Raw genomic sequence first — 22,298 nt, 5'->3', positions numbered from 1 at the left:
CATATGTGTGCAATAAAAGTTGGGTAGTACATTCAAAGCAAAGATACTACCATGTTGCTTTCAAAATAACTCTCAGATTAAGTTGTGGAAAGGCACAGATCAGAGGAGGGGTATAAAATGATTTCAAAGGCATTGAATATCCTTTGGAGCATAGTACTCTGAAAAGATGTGGCAAAAGATTATGTGGTCTGATGAAACAAAAATGTAACTATTTAGCCTAAATGCAAATTGTTATGTCTGGCGCAAACCAAACACAGTACATCACCCAGGTAACACCATTTCTACTGTGAAGCATGGTGGTGGCAGCATCATGGTATGGGAGATGCTTTTCATCAGCAGGGACTGGGAAGCTTGTCAGGGTAGATAGCAAAATGGAGCTAAATACAAGCAAATCCTTGCGGAAAATCTGCTTCAGTTTACAAAAGACCTAAGACTGGGATGGAGATTCACCTTTCAGCAGGACAATGACCCCAAGCACACAGACAAAGCGACACAGCAAACCTGGTAGAGACTTACCCCAAAAGACTCACAGACATTTCAGTTTTTTATTTTTCATTTACCACATTTAAAATCTTGTAGTTCAGGATGGTGACTTTTAAGGGTGGTTTATCTATTTGCATTTTCTTATAAAATGATGTCTTACTTGTTGTCTAACCTATCGTAATGTACCTGAAGCGAATAAATAAATAAGTAATGCACACTGCAGGGGAAATGAACAACACAGATATGCCACAATAATTAAGAACGGGACACACTATGGTGTTGGACTGTGGTCGTTAAGACCGTTGCTAAGGAAGTGACACATCCCTTTCTAGTGCAGAGGCGCATTAGAAAGACAAGTGCTGACAAGTGAAACATTGAGACCTGCATACCCAATTATCACTCGAGTAGCAATGCATGTAAGTCATTCCCCCCCCCCCCCAAACCCCCCCCAAGGCTTTGCAAGGATGTTTTAATAGTATCATTTCCAGGTGTTTAAACGATATTTGAACTTTGTACTATTAGCGTCGAACAAGGAGTAGCCACAAGGTTGGGAAAAGGTTATTACATAATTAAATACTGTACCTTAGTTATATATACCATATAGAAAAACACTGGGGATACCTATTTCTGTGACTTGCTTCGTGACAGCAGCAAGTATTGTTATGTGTACCGTTAACATTTTTTTATTTTATGCATTCCCAAAGTTACCAAAATGTTACATAATTAAAAGTATACGTATTTTGTATCTGCGTAACATAGCGAAAAGCAGCAAAACAAATTTGACAGTGCCCCCTATATATCCCATAACCCCTTGCTCAGATCGTGACGTAAATAAAGGCGGTGTTGAATATCTTTGGTTTCAGATTAACGCCCCGCTCGCATAGCTAATTCCTGGTTGGTTGATTTTGTGTTTATGTTTCAATCTTCTTCCATCCTCTGCTTGCGGTTTTAATCTGCCAGCTCCGACCTCTTTCCCGGCTGACAGACTGCCTGGCTTTAGTTGTTTTAATTTATCTGGAATACTAATTTATTTAGTTCAGATATGGATGATTTCGATTTATTAAACGCACTACAGGCCCCCGCAGGGAACGGCGTCGGAGACGAGGAGGACCCCGCTGCTGCTTTCCTGGCCCAACAGGAGAGCGAGATCGCGGGGATCGAGAACGACGAAGGTTTCAACATCTTGGACAGCGGAGAGGTACCGTCCTCTCTCGGCAACAGCCTGACCGGTGACCTCAACCAGGGCTTAACTGGTGGGTCTGCAGAACTTGATTAAGTACAGTACATTTTTTACAGCATGCATTTATGTACTTGTTTGTTTACCCACCACCGTTGCCCGATTGTCAATGTTACGTTCTCGGTAACAACAGATTCCCCTCGCGTGATTATACATACAGTACCCTAACAGCAGTACTGTTTCTTTTTTTTTTTTTTTACGATTTAGTTCAAAGTGTCAGGTGATTTCTTTGTGACGTTATATTGTAACATAAACCATGCCCGAGTTGTATAAGACGTAATTGATACGACGGCCATTGATCCCGGAACCTTATGGGTTCAGAGAATTGATTACATACTACACAAGTAGACCTAAACAAACAAACAAATACATAGCCTACTACTGGCGACTACTATCGGAGCCTACCAGACGCGGTTTGAAACGAATATTTAGAAATGTATTCAATGAAAATGACTGAAGGTCGAAGAGCCTTTACCTGTTACAAGGTGGAGTCTTGACCTTAGCAGTGTCACCTGCTTTTCATTGGTTTATGCTTGTGAGTGTGTTTTTAATTCTGTATTTACGTGCTGCATCCTGCAACTGGATTTTGCCTACAATGCATACAGATAAGCAGCTGTGTTGCATGACTACAATTTTAAAGTGCTTTTTTTGGGGGGGCGGGGGAATAAAAAGCCTCATATGAGGGAGGCGCATTGCCCTTTAACGAGTTCGCTTTCATGATACTGTCCCATTGTGACATTAAATACACTAGCCTAGCAAATTTACAGAAAATCAAGCCCCATAATTCCCTGATGTGCTGTTCCTCATTTTTATGTAGAATAGACAGTAGATACAATACGGAACTTATTTCCCCTGGATCCAGACCAAATGCAGAGCTGACATAGTGTTAGGTTCAGTACTGCAAAGCAGTTACATAATACACAGCTATTACATTTTTTAAGCATATACAGTACAATGTTAATAAACATTTGAAGTGCAGATACAGTAGTTTACATTTACAGTACCAGACTATAGTATTATTATTTTATTACTTTTTTTTATGATTACAAAATCAAACCAATTGAATATATTAAAGCAGAGTCTGTCATTTCCATTTGATTTGACAGTTTTAAGGCTGGAACAATAATCACATTACATTGTTATTATCAATAATTCTTTCAGTAGATTATTTATCAGGTTCAGATTACAAGGTTGATATTGTTTGTTTATGGCTGTATAAAACTGAGTAATGTGGCGCTGTTTCTGTTTTTCTAAATATGGCATTTTCATAAGTGTGATTTGTAAATGCAGGGATGGAAATAAGACTCCAATTGAAAGGCAGAGTGATCTATACTAGGTTATACTTTGAGCTGGCTTAATCACAGGTTTATAGGCAACAGGCTTGTGATGTAAAAGTAAATCCGTAATAAATCATGTTAAGGTTCAAACAGAGATGCAATGGGTATCTTATTTCCATCTGTAAATGTGATTTTCATGCAACACTAAAAATAAAGTCTGTGAGTTGCACTAATAAATGAACAATAAGACAGTTGAACAAAGGAATTATTTGCAGTTATTGTTAGAATATCCATTTTATTTGTTTGTTACTTTATACACTACATATGGTATGCAATATATGTCAATATTTTTTCTTAACAAAATATCCATTAGTAAGTTTTAAGAGTACCCCCTCTAGATGTTTAAACAGCATTTTAACTTTGTACTAGCGTCAATCAAGCAGTAGCGACAAGGTTGGGAAAAGGCTATTAGATAAGGAAATACCTTATTTAGACTTGTGTTTTATGAAGAAAGAAAAAGCAGTTTTGGCATTTTATGCAGCTCTTGTTAGATTTGACTCATGTTGACATTTAAGAGCTCTGGAATCTTTCTGGGCTTTCACTTTTTATATACTGTATGAGATTACTGTTTCCTGTTACTTCCCAAAATTATTGCATTTAACTCAACAGTACTTGCACATTAGTACCTTCTTTCCTTTGCTGTCTTCCATAACAAAATCCTTATGGTCTTCTATTTATTTTTGTGTGTCTAGGCATTTTTTAAAATTGCCATGATTAGTAATTTGGTTTTAAATCCCTATCAAACTGAGTTTTAAATCCCACGAACAAGAACAATCCTCCATACTTAATTTTGTAGTCTTGTTTTAAATCTTGCAAGCGTGTAGAATCCTCTCTGTCTGCAGAGTCTCCAATAGAAATGTAGGAATTTGTTGCCAATCAGTAGTTGGGTTGGGTTAAAGTATTCAGAACGAATCGGTTCTAATTCTAGTCAGGAAAGAGGGAGGTTGCCTGACTAATGCTTCGTTTCCAGCTTAACCACGCAATTCACGTAATCATGTTATTGTGTGGATCCAAACACATCCTAATACAGATTTCTAGTTGCTGTAGCTGAAATGGCACTGCAGCCATAATGGCTGTGAATGGACTTACATTTTGAGGGGCATCGTAGCAACTGAGAAGGGCACCCACGGCAATTGCGTCATGGTCGGCATTAATTTTTAGCCTTTTGTATGTATTTATGTCTATATCTCTATCCTATCTATCTATCTGGGCTTGAATTTAATTTTGGTGTGCTGCAGCCAATGAGAGGGGGATTCCAAAATTTTAGGGGAGAATGGCAAACAAAAAAAAAGGGCAAAGTTTTTCCCACAAAATCTTGTTTGGTCGCTGCTATATATATACAGTGTATACTATCTATCTATCTATGTTTCTTTATATCTATATCTATATATATATATATATATATATATATATATATATATATATAGATATATAGAGAGAGAGAGAGAGAGAGAGAGAGAGAGAGAGAGAGAGAGAGAGAGAGAGAGAGAGAGAGAGAGAGAAAATCTTACAGATGACGCAAAAAAAAAAAAAACACTGCACATATGAAACTAACATAAAGGGGAAGCTGAGCATCTAAGCTTTTCTACAATACTGCCCTTTTCAGTCTAGCTGCTACAATGACGGAGCAATAGACTCAAAACGAACCCTAAGCTGTTAACTCTGTCACATGATGAGAGGCTTAACGTCAGACAATTGTAGTTCTGGCTAGGAGTACCGCATACACAGACTGAGTACTTCTTTGGAAAATCCGGAGTCTGTATTTTTACATGAGTAATATGTGCGTAACCTTCGGTGTACTGGCGCCACAAAATGAACGGAGCTGAGTTTTAAGAGTTGAAGCGAAAGTCACCGCTTGTAAAACAACACTTAGATAGACTTAATACTGTCTTTTTTTTTTCAAAACTGTTTACTTACTGCAGAGTACTGAGTTTTTGTAATGCTTAAAGATAGCGTCTGAGAATCATGCAGAGAGAATAAAGTCTCGCAGCACTTAAAATATCCAGCACTACTTTATTTCTTTTAACCAGAACTACACAGAATGCAGCTCATAGTACTTCCACAGACTTCCTCAGAGATTGTTGTAGCTTTTCAGGCATTTTAATAAGTTTTATAAGAAAGTTTACAAATGAGAGGAGGCCATATGGCCCATCTTGGTTGTTAGTAGCTTATTGATCCCAGAATATCATTAAGCAGCTTCTTGAAGGATCCCAGGGTGTCTGCTTCAACAACATTACAGGGGAGTTGGTTCCAGACTCCCACAATTCTCTGTGTAAAAAAAAAAAAAAAAAAAAAAAAAAAAAAAAAAAAAAATTCTGTTCTGAATGCCCCTTTCTAATCTCCATTTGTGACCCCTGGCCCTTGTTTCTTTTTTCAGGTCGAGAAAGTCCCTTGCATCGACCATGTATATACCTTTTAGAATTTTGAATGCTTGAATTATATAGCTGCATAGTCTTGTTTGTTCAAGATTGAATAGATTCAATTCTTTTAGCCTGTCTGCATATGACAGTGCTCCTCAAAGTGGTGTCCACAGGCAAATTTGTGCCCGCGAAGCCAGGCCATTATACCCTCAACAGCTGTTCTTAAATTATGGGTCGTGAACACTTTTCTAGCGGGTCGTAGCGTGGGAAAAGAAATAAAGCTTTAAACACGTTTTCCAACAAAAGCGTCACAGCAGTCTGTTGACAGTGCTACTCGTTTATGCTCGTTGTATGTACTCAACATTTTTTTTTTTCCTGAAGGGCCTCTGCAATACGATTAACCAGTTAAATATCTGCGGTAACCCAATCATATGTTAGCTGGGTGGGACATAAACTGTCTGTTTCATTTGCAGGTACTGATAGTAAGTGTAACCAATTGGAGAGTCAAATATTTGCTAAGTTTTACGCAGCTGTCCAATCATAAGCAAGTAGAGACCGTTCACGGTATTCTGAATGAAAATTAAAGGCGAGTGAGGAGCCAATGGGAAAGTGAAAGATTGACAGCTGTCCAGTCATTCGTGAGCATAGGCGGGGTGTTAGTATGCCGGGTAAGCACTGAATTTCAACGACTGTTATTGAGAAAAGTAATACATTTCGGTATGTAGAATTTAATTTTCTCTTTTTTTTAATTTTACCAGACAAGGGAAGCATCGTAGTAGATTTAGTACGAATCCACTTTCTCTGAATAATTGTACTGGAGATGTCGATCTTTAAAACAGAGTAGTGTTGATAAATTTGCCAAATTGAAACAAAGCGAGACACCCATCTGTCCTTTTTCATTTTAGTTTATTCATGGTTATCTGTGCAAAGATGCTATTTAAAAAATATTTGCATTGCGTATTTTATATAAATAATTTAAAGAATATTCACAGCAGGCACAATTACTGCCTGAGACTTGACCTTGTCAGAGTGAGCCAAGAATAACTCTCACTAAAACTCTTGATATACAGTACTGTGCAAAAGTTTTAGGCAGGAGTGAAAAATACTGTAAAGTAAGAATGCTTTCAAAAATAGACATGTTAATAGATTATATTTATCAATTAACTGAATGCAAAGTGAGTGAACAGAATTAAAATTTAATCAAATCCATATTTGGTGTGACCACCCTTTGCCTTCAAAACAGCATCAATTCTTCTGGGTACACTTGCACAAAGTCGGGGATTTTGTAGGCATATAGTCAGGTGTATGATTAAACAATTATACCAAACAGGTGCTAATGATCATCAGTTCAATATGTAGGTTGAAACACAATCATTAACAGAAACAGCTGTGTAGGAGGAATAAAACTGGGTGAGGAACAGCCAAACTCAGCTAACAAGGTGAGGTTGCTGAAGACAGTTTACTGTCAAAAGCCATACACCATGGCAAGACTGATCTCAGCAACAAGACACAAGGTAGTTATACTGCATCAGCAAGGTCTCTCCCAGGCAGAAATTTCAAGGCAGACAGGGTTTTCCAGATGTGCTGTCCAAGCTCTTTTGAAGAAGCACAAAGAAACGGGCAACGTTGAGGACCGTAGACACAGTGGTCGGCCAAGGAAACTTACTGCAGCAGATGAAAGACGCATCATGCTTACTTCCCTTCGCAATCGGAAGATGTCCAGCAATGCTATCAGCTCAGAATTGGCAGAAAACAGTGGGACCCTGGTACACCCATGTACTGTCCGGAGAAGTCTGGTCAGAAGTGGCCTTCATGGAAGACTTGTGGCCAAAAAGCCATACCTCCGACGTGGAAACAAGGCCAAGCGACTCAACTATGCATGAAAACACAGGAACTGGGGTGCAGAAATATGGCAGCAGGTGCTCTGGACTGATGAGTCAATATTTGGCTGTAGCAGAAGGCAGTTTGTTTGCCGAAGGACTGGAAAGTGCTACAGGCAACAGTGAAGCATGGTGGAGGTTCCTTGCAAGTTTGGGGCTGCATTTCTGCAAATGGAGTTGGAGATTTGGTCAGAATTAATGGTCACCTCAATGCTGAGAAGTACAGGCAGATACTTATCCGTTATGCAATACCATCAGGGAGGCATCTGATTGGCCCCAAATTAATTCTGCAGCATGACAATGACCCCAAACATACAGCAAAAGTCATTAAGAACTATCTTCAGCGTAAAGAAGAACAAGGAGTCCTGGAAGTGATGCTATGGCCCCCACAGAGCCCTGATCTCAACATCATCGAGTCTGTCTGGGATTACATGAAGAGAGAGAAGCAACTGAGGCTGCCTAAATCCACAGAAGAACTGTGGTTAGTTCTCCAAGATGTTTGGGCCAACCTACCTGCCGAGTTCCTTCAAAAACTGTGTGCAAGTGTACCTAGAAGAATTGATGCTGTTTTGAAGGCAAAGGGTGGTCACACCAAATATTGATTTGATGTAGATTTTTCTTCTGTTCACTCACTTTGCAAACTATTAACATGTCTAGTTTTGAAAGCATTCTTACTTTACAGCATTTTTTCACACCTGCCTAAAACTTTTGCACAGTACTGTATATATAAAAATCATAATCGCAGGAAGGCAGTATTTAAGATAAGAACCTATGCAAGAGTCAGCGTGCCCGCAAACAGCCAAGTAAGATCAATTTATGCCTGTGCCCAAATTACTTTGAAGACCACTGGCATATGACATTCTTTTTAAACCAGGGATAATTCTGGTCACTCTTCTTTGCACTCTTTCTAAAGCAGCAATATCCTTTTTGTAGCGAGGTGACCAGAACTGAACACAATATTCTAGATGAAGGCTTACTAATGCATTGGAAAGTTTTAACATTACTTCCCTTAATTTAAATTCAATGCTTTACTATACAGTCAGCACTCATATCCGACCCTATAAAATTTTGACTTCAGTGACGGTTAAACGCATGTGACGCATATCAGATCATTTCATTTTGGACCATTCCAACCTTTTTATCTTTTTTTTGTTCCCTCAAACGGCCAATATTAAATAATATCTGAAAATGTTTTAAAATAAGTAGGCGTCCATTTAGATGTACTGTATTGGTTTCATTGGTACTGTATTTTTAACAGAAGGAATATTCTAATTCAGAATTATATGAATTCTGAAAATATCACTTGCCAAAACTAAAGAGACGACATGTTAACTGTAATAGTTATAAATCCAGTATGTGTTGTAGCGGTATGTACAGTTTCCCATTAACGACCCAACAGCAAAATGAAATGAAAATGTTACCCATGCACCGAACTGTGTAAAACGTAAAAGGCAGTGAAATTTAGCAAAAACAAAAAAAAGTTTCCACAATTCAGTATCCAAAGTCAGTATTCCAAATTGCAGAATATAGTGCTCGCTAAGGCCCTAATGTCACGGTTCACTTGCAAATGAAAATACACAAAAGCAACAAAAGATCAGATAAAAAAATATCTAAAACTGCTTAATAATAATATGTCTTTATTTTTATATAGCACCTTTCATAGTGGCCCACCATCACAAAGAGCTTTACAAAGGTAGGCTGTGAACTGCATTATATGCAGTGTCTTACAATAGGACATTGATTTAATATCTCATCTGCAGGATGGAGCACAAGGATGACTTGCTCAGGGTCACACAGTGAGTCAGTCAGTGGCAGAGGTGGAATTTGAACTGGTGACCTTCTGGTTACAAGCCCTGGACTTTAACCATGATTAATTGTTAACATTTATTTTGAATGACCTTTGCTGCTGCAATGGTGTTTGCCACTCCTATTTTTGTGTCGTCTGCGAATTTAACAAGTTTGCTTGCTATGCCAGAATCAAAGTCATTAATGTAGATTAGGAAGAGCAGAGGACATAATACTGATCCCTGTGGTATTTTAAGTAAATGTGCTGAGTTTGTACCTCTTATACAAAAGTTAATTAATTGGTACACCTGTCCTCTTAACCAGCAGAGAACCCTAAAGGGAGAATTTCAAAATTTAATTGGAGAGATGTGAGTGTGATAAGGAGAGGTATTTTAGAATGACAGGTAAAAGTTTGACGATCTGTTATGGATGTACACCTTTCTAAAAAAGACGCACATCTCAAGATTGTAGATGACGTTATTACGACTTGTTGCACAGGAACGGAGAGACTCTACTCTGACCAGAAATTGGAGTTTGAAGTATGCACTGCAAGTGGTGTATTCAAAGTAACATTTTAACTTTTCAGTAGTGAAAAGCAGTAGTCTTTTGTATTACCGGTTTTGGTGTACTATGTAAAAGCTGTTGTGCGTGTTGATGTTTGGTGACCTTTCTGTGAATTCTTGTTTTTTTGCTGCACCTTGCCTGTGAAATGTACTAAATATCACTGTGACAAACTCGTAGCCTTATTAATAGCACATTCATACGCATTGTGTTCATACGTATTGCATCTTTGGTGTTCGCTAGTCTTTAAAAGCTAGCGAGAGGCAGTATTTTTTGTTTTACAGTCGCCAGTGGCATCAAACCCCAAAAAAACAAAAAAAAAGATGTAGTGGCATTTGCGCAGTCTGGAGCCCTGATATTAGAACATTTTTAAATCCATGGTCATCCCAACACAATCTCGGTACCCATCTGTTCCTGGAAGTCCTGTATAAAACCATGTCACTGATTTCCTCCTGATGGTTATTTATTTATTTATTTATTTATTATTAGTTTCCTTGTTTTTGCTTAACCCAACGGATTTAAAAGCACAGTTCTGAGCAAACAAGGCAAAATTCTGACTATTGTCCTTCCTCCTGAGCGTGGGGTTGACCTTTTAAGAAGGCTCTTTCTGGGAGTATGGCTTTCCTGGCTTCAGGCACCAGTCGAATTAGCAGCAGTTGGCCTTGATTGTTCCGCACTGTGTATGTGTTGCTCTGGCATTGAAGCTGGCTCACCTCTTTAGGGGCTCATTGAGTTTCTGTTGCAGCCACTGTTGTTGCATCAAAATGGCCAATCTCTTATTGCAGGTTTGCAGTCTGATCCCTCAAACATCTAAATAGTTAATGAGGTGCTATCCATTTCATACATGCTCTGATGCTAAGAAATGGAGAGAAGCCTGAAAAGCAATTACATGCCCAACAAGCAGTGCTTTTTACACTGCAGTGCTTCTGTTTTTTTTGCCTGCAGTGCACCACTCGGACACATTGCCTGGCATACATATAAAGAGAATCATCAGCTCCCATTAGAGCTCCAACGAAGGGTACATTTTGACCTTTGAAGCTTCAGAACAGGAAGGAAGGTTCGATGGCACTAATGTGCATAATTTACAGGTGATGTCACCATAGCTACTTGTTTATTTGATTGACAATCCTATTTTACAGGTAATCCATATAAATGGAATAAAACATTTCACATGTAGTTTAAAATATGTTATATAGAACAGTAATCATGTTTTTATAATTCAAGTAAAATACACATTGTTTATTTAGAAGTAATTGATGCTGCTTGCAATTATATACAGTAAGCTTGCATTGCAACAGCACCAACTGCAGCAGACTTAGGAAAACAAAGCTTTATTTAACAGTCATCATGCCAAGCAGATATCAGTCACGATCACATTTTACTTTTACTAAAAATATTAATAATAATAATACTAATAATAATTTGAAGTTACACTTGTCAAGTTATGTCTTCATGATACAAGTCCTTGCACAGTTTGCGTTCAATTATTTATTTATTTATTTTGGTCGTCTGGATATTTACAAACAAATTCCAAACAGCAGAGGGATTTCGAGACTTTTTTTAATGCAGCTTACGCTTTACAACGCTTTGCTGTCGAGATGGTGAATGAAGAAATTAAAGGTTTGCCTCTGGATAAGACGAGCTGGAGGGGGGAGCAGGGGACAGTGCTCAGTTTTTGAAATTAAAATGATTGGTGTTAGTGTATATCTTGTACGTTTTAAACATATTCTACCATAGCACTTCTCTTACACTGGTACACTAGCTATTTAGTGCATATTTTACTGAAGCACTACAACCGCTATAGGTACCCCCACCCCCCCCCACCCCCCACACGGCAGTGGCGCCATATAGAGTGGCTACATATAACAATTTGGTAGTGGATTTTAATACAACCACTTTTGTTTACATAATATGCATTCTACAAATCCAAAGATCGAATTTGAGTGACATTTAATGTATGATTTTTATAGCATTCACTCATTGTCAAATTAACAGGAACAAAAAAAAAACATACAGCGCAGGAATGCAACTTGACAAACCTTCGAAGGTTTAAAACTACCTTCGAATTCCTGGCTAGCGAACAAACCTTCGATCACAGCCCTAGCTCCCATACTCAAACAAACATGTAAAAGATTTTAATGAGCAGCTCATCACACACGTGCAGTCCCCTATATGAATCAACATCCTACCAATGCAGTTATGGTGTGGGATATATTAACCTTTGCTCTACACTGTCCCCTCTGGATTTCTGATCTGGTGACTGGCAGTCGGCGTTCCATCTAAGCGTTTTAGATCCTGAGAATTGCCCTTTTGAGTGAAAAGGGTAAATTATCCGTGAGAAACTTTTTAAATTTTTGTTTTTGTTGCATTATACAGTTTTGAAACAATATTCCAACACAAGTCTCTAAGCACAATTTTACAATTTACTTTTCATTTAAACATATATAAGACATTTATTCTGTCTCTGCCTCTGATTCTAAACCATCCTTATTTATACACCATCCACTTGATATATATCACGGGTGTCAATACAAATCCGCTATATGTCGAGGGCCACGATATAGTGAATAGGCTAATAACAAATACACTACAACCACTCCCTCGTTTTCTCGTGGGCGTCAGGGTTCAATATAAATCCTCAGTGCAACCCGATTTTTATCATTTTTCATATAAAAAGCAGCACACCGTTTTAATCCATAGTCTCCAATTAATTTGGAGTCTTCCTCTCCTTTCTCAAATGCCCAAACCTGCTGCATTGAAAGAATCCATTCCCAACGTAGGAGGCTTGTTGCTAGGGATCCGACGTCACTGCCCTGTGACTTTTGCTAGTGCATTGCTTAAAAAACTGCTTCAGCAAGTAATATTTTAATTTGGTTTGTGTTGTGCAATGCATCTGTATATGATAACAGTATGATGTTAATGCTTTGTTTTTAAATGTTCTGTATATTTTTGTTTGATGTGCAGTAGAAAATAAAATGAACAGTAATTCTAAGTGAAATGGTGTATGTATTGTGCTGCTAACTCATGCACAGTTAAACTGTAAAAATGGGGAGTCAAGTCCAGGTGTGTGTGTGTGTGAAATTAGTAAAAGTCTCTACAGCAATGCAAAAGTTTAATTCTTTCGGCCAAACTTTCAATTTAGATGGCTTACCAAAAGTTTCCGTAAAGACATTCATGGTCACACTCTCGTTATTTTGTTTTAAACAGATCAATTACTTAACTCCTGATCGTTCATTTTCTTGAAAAATACCTCTATTAGTTAAAACATGACTAGAAAAACAAACAAACAATGCGGTCCCTTTCAATTAAAAAATAACCATCAAGGTACGGGATATTGCCGTCAGGCAGTAGGATTGGCTGAGCTTTATAGCAAAGCTGCTGATAGGTCTCCGCGCAAGCTGACGTGTAAGCCCGCCCTCCTGGGAGCTTACTATATGCAGCGTGCGGAGACTCTCTTCTTCTTTTGCCTTCAGCCTCTGTAGGACTCTGAGCGCGTTAAGTTCTCTTTGAGACTTTTCTTCACTGACTGTACTCGATAGCCTTGAGCTGAGAAGCTGGCTACTGCCCCTTCTCTGAGTTGATTTCAGTGTTTGCTATATATATATATATATATATATATATATATATATATATATATATATATATATATATATATATATATATATATATTTTATTATATATTTTCCTTTCACGCTTTGCCCCTGCATCGAATAGAGTTTAGAGGACACGTTGCGCGCCTGTAGGCCACGCATTTCTTGCAGTCTCGGTCTCGCCCCGCGCCAGACCCGGAGATAGACTGCTACTCGCAGTCAGTCAAAAACTACCACCCGCGGCTTGTGATCATCCCACCGCGTGGTCGTTGTCTTCGGTAGCTATACTACCATATCCTGCACTCAGTGTGGCTGCAGTTCCTCAAAAAAAAAAAAAAAAAATAATAAAAAAAAGTTTTTTCCCATTCACTTACATAAGGAAGACTACCACCAACGACAACTCATTGCCCCTTACCACAGGTAAGTATAGCACAGCTCCTTTGTCTTTTAGACCAAAGACACTGTACCAGCACTTGGCGTCTCCGCTCTGCTGGTCAGCTGACGCTTCGGCGTCCAGTGCATAACGTTTTTACGCTCAGTACACGCGCTTCGGCGTTTCTAGTGTCAGGTCCTCTGCGCTTTGGAGCAGCGCTTCGGCGCTTTGTGCTTAGTGCTTCGGCATTTGGGGCTTGGTGCACGCACCTCGACGCTCGGTGCACGCACCTCGGTGCTTCGACGCTCGGTGCACGCACCTCGGTGCTTCGACACTCGGTGCACGCACCTCGGTGCTTCGACGCTCGGTGCACGCACCTCGGTGCTTCGACGCTCGGTGCACGCACCTCGGTGCTTCGACGCTCGACGCTCCCGCGTTCGGCGCATCGACACCTCGACGCTCGGTGCACACACCTCGGCGCTTCGACGCTCCCGCGATCGACGCTCGGTGCATTAATACATCGGCAATCGGTGCACGCACCTTGACGCTTGGCGCCTCAACGTTCGATGCTCCCGCGATCGATGCTCTGCGCATGCACCTCGACGCTCGGTGCACGCACCTCTGCGCTTCGACGCTCTGTGCGTGCACCTCGACGTTTGGCGCTTCGACGATCGGCGCACGCACCTCGACACTCCCGCGTTCGACGCTCAGTGCACTAACACCTCGACGCTCGGTGCTTCAATAGTCTGCGCACGCACCTCGACGCTCGGTGCACTAATAACACGCACCTCGACGCTCTACGCTCGGTGCATTAACGCCTCGACGCTCGGTGCACGCACCTCGACGCTCGGTGCCTAACACTCAACGCCTTGCCGCTCAGTACACGTACCTCGACGCTCTGCGTATTAATCAACGACGCATCCCATCATAAAAATGTCTGGGTTCACCTGCCAGGCTAAATTGCCGGCGAGCGACCAGCACAAGGACTGTGTAGCATTCCTGGGACCAGAGCACGCCGCGTCTGCCTTGGCAGACAGATCGTTTTGCTCGCTGTGTGCTAATTTCCAACAGTGCACTCTTCGCCAGAGGGCGAGGAAAGCAGTGGGGAGCCACTCCCCTTCCTCTGGGTCGTCCTGTACGGTGTCTGCTCCTCCGTCGTCTACACCACTGGGAAAATTGCAGCTATCGAGGAGCCCTTCCCAGCTTACAGCTGGTCAGAGATCTCCAGAGCATAGACGTGCTCGGGAATGCTCCCGTAGCCCGCCTATCCGACGCGGTGGCCCCTCTCCTCGCAGGGAACGCCCTCGCCGGTCGTGGTCTCGCTCCATTTCACCCCGTCATAGGGGGCTCTCTCGTTCCCCTCGTTGGGACAGATGCCACAAGGACAGGTCAGACGTGGCAGAGCTGACATCTAAGATGTCCCAGTTCATGGAGGTGATGATGGGTCAGCAATCGCTGCTCATGTCACTGACCAACATGGCACCACAAACCACCGACGCTCAGGTCGGGTTGATAGCCGCCCAACCGGCTCTGCCTGCCTCAGTCATCCAGCAACCCCAAGGGGCTTGGGATGCAGATGCGATCTCTAGGGACGCGTCGGAAAATGAGCCTCCCGCTGAGGAGGATAGTTTGGAAGCCGAACTAACCTCTCACAATTCGGAGCTGGACAGCAACGACCCTTTGTGGTCACTTGTGGAGCGAGCAACTCGCCACCTAGGGGCTGAGTGGCCAGCCGTAGAACCACTCCGGCGGTCACTGTTTGAGTCGCCCCCTGTGCGGTCTCTGCAGCCCAGGATGCTCCCAGCCTTCCCGGACTTTATTAAGGAGGTGCAATCCACCTGGGGGGCCCCAGCTTCTTCAACGGCAACCTCGCGGAAAGCTTCCATGTTTGCAACGCAGGGAGCAAGTGAGGCGGGACTGGCTTCTCTTCCACCAGTCGATGTCGCCTTCGCGACCCTGGTCAAAACACCGACCCTCTCGGGCCTAACTAAGGACCCTGCACGTCCTAATCGACAGTGCAGGATCACGGAGGTTCATTTAAAAAAGGGCTATGCAGTGGCTACAGAGGCAGTCAGACTGTCCAACCAGTCTACCAGGCGTCGCTGGTGAAAGACCTCCCTGAGCACCTTTCAGCGTTCTTGAGGGCGGAATTGGCGTTGATCGCCCAATTCCTTGTCAAAATAGCCCAGCTAAATGGGCCCAGGGCAGGAGTATTGCGACCCTAGTGGTCGCTTGAAGGCAGCTCTGGCTCTCGCAGGTGAGAGTCCAAGAGCTTGACAAGGTCCTGTTGTTAAATGCCCCCATCACACCGGGGCACACATTTGGCCCAGCGGTGGAGGAGATGCTGCAGCGCTCTGCTGCAGCCCGGGAGGCTTCTCAGCAAATGGCAAAGATGTGGCCGTATAAGCCGTTTCAGCCTAAGCGCCAGCAGAAGCATCAGTGGCGAAAGACACCACCACAGCACCTACCGCTGCCGCGGGGTGCTGAGACACCTCCAACAGCAGCGCGCGGTCAGCCTCCATTTTCTAGACCGCGGCAGATAGAATGGCGCCCTGGAGGATGTGGCAGGTCACGTCCTCGTGGCGATGGCCAGGCCCTTCGTGAGCGAGTGCAACCGAAGCAGCCCTGAGACACCCAGGCAGCTATCGGCCCACCCCTACACTGTTCCGCAGCTCCAGTTCTGGCAACAGTGCGCCAACGACATCTGGGTGCACCCTTCAATTCCGGTTAAAGCCTCCCCCCCCTTCAGGGGGGTGGTCGTAACTGCAGTGAAGGACTCTGTTCAGTCCTCAGCTCTGAATGTGGAGATACAGGCACTGCTCAGAAAGCGTGCCATTCAACAAGTAGACCCTGCTCTGATCGACCAGGGGTTCTATTCCAAATACTTCCTAGTGCCCAAAAAGGACGGCGGGTTCCGCCTTATTTTAGATCTGCGAGTACTGAACAAATACCTATGACGGTTATCGTTCAGGATGCTTACGCACAGGCGCATCATCCAGTCAGTCCAACACGGAGACTGGTTTACCACTGTGGACCTGACAGACGCGTACTTTCACGTTCCCATCTGCCCAGGGTCACAGGAAGTATCTGCATTTCGCATTCCAGAGCAGGATGTACGAGTTTTGTGTTCTCCCATTCGGTCTGTCTCTAGCTCCTCCAACCTTTTCGAAGTGTATGGACGCTATTCTGGCCCCTTTACGGGCTCAAGGTGTCCGACTGCTGAACTACCTAGATGACTGGCTTGTCTGTGCGCAGTCGAAGGAGCAGCTGGCACAGCCGACAGTGATGGTTACAAACCATCTGCAGCGGCTGGCTCTGAAGGTCAACTCAGAGAAGAGCCGCTTTGTGCCAAGCCAACAGACCGAATTTGTGGGTCTGCATCTGGACTCAGTGTCCATGGAAGCGACCTTGTCAACACAAAGAGTTGCCTCGCTGGAACGGTGTCTCTCCCTGTTCAGGTTGAGAGAAACAATCGGCATGGAGCGCATGCTGGGGCTGATGGCTGCCGCCTCACAAGCCCTTCCCTTGGGCTTATTACACCAGAGACCTCTACAGGCTTGGTTCAATGCCTTCGCGTTACGTCTGCGGAGAGACAAACACCGCAGGTTGACGGTATCCCGAACCTGCTGGGAAGCACTACGCTGGTGGAAAGTTCCGGCAAACTTCCGCCAGGGCGTTTGCCTGGGTCCCATCTTCCGGAGGGATGTGGTTTCGACCGACACTTCCAACCAAGGTTGGGGAGCAGTCTGGAACGGTTCAGGGACCCGCGGAATGTGGACAGGACCCTGGACGTCACCCCACATCAATGCTCTGGAACTCAGGGCAGTGGACCTTGCCCTCCGGCATTTCTTGCCGGTGCTTCTAGACAAGCACGTGTTGGTGCGGTTGGACAACACCACGGTTGTGGCATATCAACCGCCAGGGCAACCTACGGTCCCCCCGTCTTCACCGAATGGTAGCACAGCTGTTGCTATGGGCACAGCCGCGTTTGACCTCTCTGCATGCGGTTCACCTACCGGGCAGAGCTAATTACGCAGCGGACCTCCTATCCAGAGGAGCAGGAGAATGGCGTCTCCACCCTCAGGTGATAGAGCACATCTGGGAATTTCGCTTCGCGAGAGACCACGCACTGCCCCCTATGGTTCTCTGTGAGGGACCCTGACAGCCCCCTAGGAGTTGACGCACTGGCTCACGAATGGCCGCCAGTCCTCCTATATGCGTTTCCACCGATTCCGATGCTCCCCGCCCTCTTAGAGAAGGTCAGGGTAGAGCAAGCGACAGTGATTCTGATCGCTCCTCGGTGGCCTCGGAGAATATGGTTCCCGAGCGTGGTGCAGTTACTGCACGGTCAACCGCGGGAGCTTCCCCTGCGAGCAGACCTATTGTCATAGGCCGAAGGACGGCTTTGGTACGCAAAGGGCACCCTCTACTAGGTCGCAGTATGCGTACAAGTGGCAGCTGTTCCAGGATTGGTGTCTGGCGGGGGGCCATGACCCAATCTCTTGTCCTATGGCAGTGATATTACAGTTTCTACAGAAACTGTTAGATGAAGGGAAGTCTCCCTCTACACTTAAAGTGTATTTAGCTGCCATATCAGCTTGCCATGTACGAATTGACGGATTATCACCAGGTTGCCATTTTCTGGCAACTCGGTTCCTTAAAGGCGCAAGACACTTGTGACCTCCAAGAATGACCAACTTGCCGTCATGGAGCCTTGACGTGGTGCTAGAAGCCCTTACCAAGGCACCGTTCGAGCCTCTCCACACAGTGCATATGAATCTCATGTCTATAAAAACTGCGTTTTTGCTATCAGTAGTGTCATCAAAACGCGTCAGCGTGTTACATGCACTATCAGTGAATCCTTCATTTATCCGCTTCGCAGGAGACGGTTCTAAGGTCTCCATGCGCCCAAATCCAGCCTTTTTACCAAAGGTTATATCTCCGTTCCACATGAACCAGCCGGTCGAGTTGATGGCGTTCCATCCTCCTCCCTTTTCCTCTCCAGAGGAACAACGGTTACACATGCTCTGCCCTGTGCGGGCATTGAGGTGTTATATTGACCATACAACGACCGTGAGGCAAACAGAACAACTGTTCATACACCATGGTTCTAAGACCTTGGGTCAGCCGTTGTCAAAACAACGCCTTTCTCACTGGATAGTGGATGCTATTAAATTAGCCTATGTGTCTGCAGGCCTTCTAGCGCCAGGGCAGTTGAAGGTGCATTCCACTAGGGGTATGGCAACGTCCTGGGCCCTCTTTAGAGGGGTGCCAGTGTCTGATATTTGCGCGGCAGCCAGTTGGGTTACACCGCATACCTTTATGAGGTTTTACAGATAAAACATGCTGGATTCCTCTGTTCCATTATTTGGAGCATCTGTACTACACTCTATGGCACCTTAGGATGCCAATGTAGTGTTTAATACCCCACCTTAGGACAGGTGTCATTGCGAGCATAGACGCTGAGGTGCAGCTCCGCATATGCCTAGATGTATTGCCTACGCAGTTGCGTTATGATGTAAGTCTGTCCTACTGCCGAGAATCCTCCCTTGCGACGGCTTGGGTACACTGTTCCCATACCTTGATGGTTATTTTCGAATTGAAAGGGAATGATAGTTTGCAGATGCAACCCTGGTTCCCTGAAAGAGAAAATAACCATCAAGCCGCGAGGTCGCTCCGGAAGCCTTCACGGCCTGAAGAGCAAAAGAGGAAGAGAGTCTCTGCGCGCTGCATATAATAAGCTCCCAGGGGGGCGGGCTTACACGTCAGCTCGCGCGGAGGCCTATCGGCAGCTTTGCTATAAAGCTCAGCCAATCCTACTGCCTGACGGCAATATCCCATACCTTGATGGTTATTTTCTCTTTCAGGGAACCGGGGTTGCATCCGTTTTCACACTACCATGTCTTCATTAGGTTCACGTTAATTGTGAGTTGAAAGTAGGTGGTACATTTTATACCAATTTTTATTGGTTAGTTACATATCTTATGTCTGTGTCAATTAAATAATTTAATCAGTAAACATTGAATAGTCATTGCCTCTAAAACAATTTAAATCTAAAACACCAATCAACAGTTTCAATGTTAATAAATTAGCTGTACTTGAACCACCAAAGAAGAAGTTATCTCTAATCATTTAGGTAATTCCAGATTCTACAAATAGGCAAGCAAACATTTCATGAAACAATTAAATAACCCTTACAAAAAATGTGTATAATGTTAACACAAGCTATTATATATATATATATATATATATATATATATATATATATATATATATATATATATATATATATATGTGAACTTTTCCTCATATTGTTGTTTCAGTGCCTCTGAGTTTCATGTATTTAAATGATGTTTTTTTTCACTTATCTACACACCATACAACACACTGTTAAGAGGAAAAAGGTTTTATTGAGAAAAAAATTATATATTAAAAATACAAAACTGAAATATCATAATTGGATAAGTCTTCACCCCCCTAGATTAATACTTGGTGGAAGCACCTTTTGGCAGCAATTACAGCTGTGAGTCTGTTGGGATAGGTCTCTACCAACTTTGCACGCCTAGATTTGGCAATATTTGACCATTCTTCTTTACAAAACTGTTCAAGCTCTTTCAAGTTCCCCAGGGAGCGTTGATGGACAGCAATCTTCAAGTCATGCCACAAATTTTTGCCTGGGCCACTCAAGTACACTTACCTTTTTGTTCCTTAGCCACTCTACTGTAGCTTTGGCTGTGTGCTTTGGGTTTTTGTCATGCTGAAAGGTCAACTTCTGTCACAGTTTCAGCATTGTTGCAGAGGGCAACAGGTTTGCCTTAAGGACTTCTCTGTACTTTGCTCAATTCATTCTCCCTTCTGTTCTGACAAGTACCCCAGTCCCTGCTGATGAGAAACATCCCCATAACACGATGCTGCCACAACCATGCTTCACATTAGGGATGCGCTGTGTTGGGTTTGCGCCAAACATAATGCTTTGCATTTAGGCCAAAAAGTTCCATTTTAGTTTCGTCAGACCACAAAACCTTTGCCACATGGCTCCAGAATCTCCTGAGTGTTTTTTTGCCTACTTCAAATGGGATTCAAGGTGGGCTTTCTGAGTAGTGGCTTCCTTCTTGCCACCCTACCATACAGGCCAGATTTGTGGAGCGCTTGGGATATTGTTGTCACATGCACGCTTTGACCAGTCTTGGCCATAAAAGCCTGTAGCTCATGCAAAGTTGCCATTGGCCTCTTGGTAACCTCTCTGACCAGTCTCCTCCTTGCTCGGTCATGCGGTTTGGAGGGACAGCCTGATCTAGGCAGGGTCTTGGTGATGCCATACACCTTTCACTTCTTAATAATCATCTTGACTGTGCTCCTTGGGATATTCAAAGCCTTTGATATTTTTTTTTATTCCCATCTCCTGATCTGTGCCTTTCAACAACTTTGTCCCGGAGGTCTTTTGAAAGCGCCTTGGTGCTCATGGTTCAGTCTTTCCTTTGAAGCACTACCCTGCAGAGGTAACCTACAGAAACTGCTGAATTTATCCTGAAATCCTGTGAATCGCTACAATTTAACACTGGTGGAGGCCACTTAACTTGATGTGTGATTTTGAAGGCGATTGGTTACACCTGAGTTAATTTAGGATTACTATTACAAGGGGGGTGGACACTTATCCAACCAAGCTATTTCAGTTTTCATTTTTAATTAATTTCCTTCAAATTTCTAACAATTGTTTAACAATAGAATATTTAACATATGGTAAATGGATAGTATAACAATGGGATTTTTTTTTTTTTAAACTGTGTTTCTGCCACAGAATACATTTCAAGCAGGGTTTGATAAAATTGTACTTTTTTTTGTCGCAGTTATGATAAACATTTAACATTTACACATTTTGACCATATTTGAACACCCCCACCTTGCCCTTTCCAGAGGTGCATTGGTTGTGAATCAGGAAGACTGGTTGTAAAAGTTCAAAGCTGTGATTGTATGGCGACACATGCACCAATTGTTGCTGTTGTAAAATGATCTTTTCATTTATATTCTAGATGCCATTGATGGAGCAGTGAATGGAGATCTGCATGAGGTAAGGTGAAATCTACCTGCTTTCAAAGTCTTCAAACTCTGTTTAGAACCCTATGTCTCAAGTATGATATTTCATTTGCATGTGCTTTTCTAATCTCTGTTGTACATTTTCTACATTCAGCCTACTGTGACAACAGAAATGGCAGTAAGAATTCTTCTGGGTGAATTTACCAAGAGGCTCTTGAATACCATGTTCATAATAGTATTATGACACTTCCCCTCCTACTGAGGATGACCGACCTTAAAATATGTATAGAATTTAAAAAACCCTGTTAGTTGTGACCTATAATTTATTTTCCTGCTGCTTTCAATATCTAAAAGCCACTTTCCCAGTCTCTCTTGTCACGAATGAACCTAAAACCCATCTTCCCTTGTACAAGGTGCAAGCACCTTTTTTGAGTGACAGGTGTATGCGGCAGAGATGGTTCACTGATCCGTGCACACTCAGGGTGGCACAGTCGTTCTGCTGAAGGGCTGCTCACACAGGACACAGAGCGCATGCCACCTCCTTGCGTGTTGCTCTGCAGTCGCCACAGACCACTGTTCACACCTAATGCAGCAGGGGAAAGTCAGTGGGCGGTCTATTGTTATGTCACGGCTGCAATAACAAACAATAAACTGTTTT

General features: G+C 43.0%; 1 protein-coding gene across 4 annotated transcripts in view; it reads left to right on the top strand.

The window, feature by feature from the left end:
* Positions 1-1,347: 1,347 nt before the first annotated feature.
* Positions 1,348-22,298, top strand: part of LOC121319328 (clathrin light chain A-like) — a 33,952-nt gene continuing 13,001 nt past the window's right edge. For 2 of the 4 annotated variants that reach the window (XM_041256657.1, XM_041256648.1), the window contains exons 1-2: positions 1,352-1,736; positions 21,637-21,674. In XM_041256657.1, coding sequence (XP_041112591.1) covers positions 1,526-1,736; positions 21,637-21,674 — 249 coding nt within the window. In that variant the 5' untranslated portion in view covers positions 1,352-1,525. Of the gene's footprint in view, positions 1,737-21,636; positions 21,675-22,298 lie in introns of all 4 variants that reach the window. The other 2 variants (XM_041256675.1, XM_041256665.1) reach the window with 2 other exon arrangements.

The sequence above is a fragment of the Polyodon spathula genome, chromosome 1 (assembly GCF_017654505.1).
Source record: "Polyodon spathula isolate WHYD16114869_AA chromosome 1, ASM1765450v1, whole genome shotgun sequence".
NCBI lineage: Eukaryota > Metazoa > Chordata > Actinopteri > Acipenseriformes > Polyodontidae > Polyodon > Polyodon spathula.
Note: the sequence above shows the minus strand (reverse complement) of the source record. Positions and strands in the feature narration are given on the sequence as shown.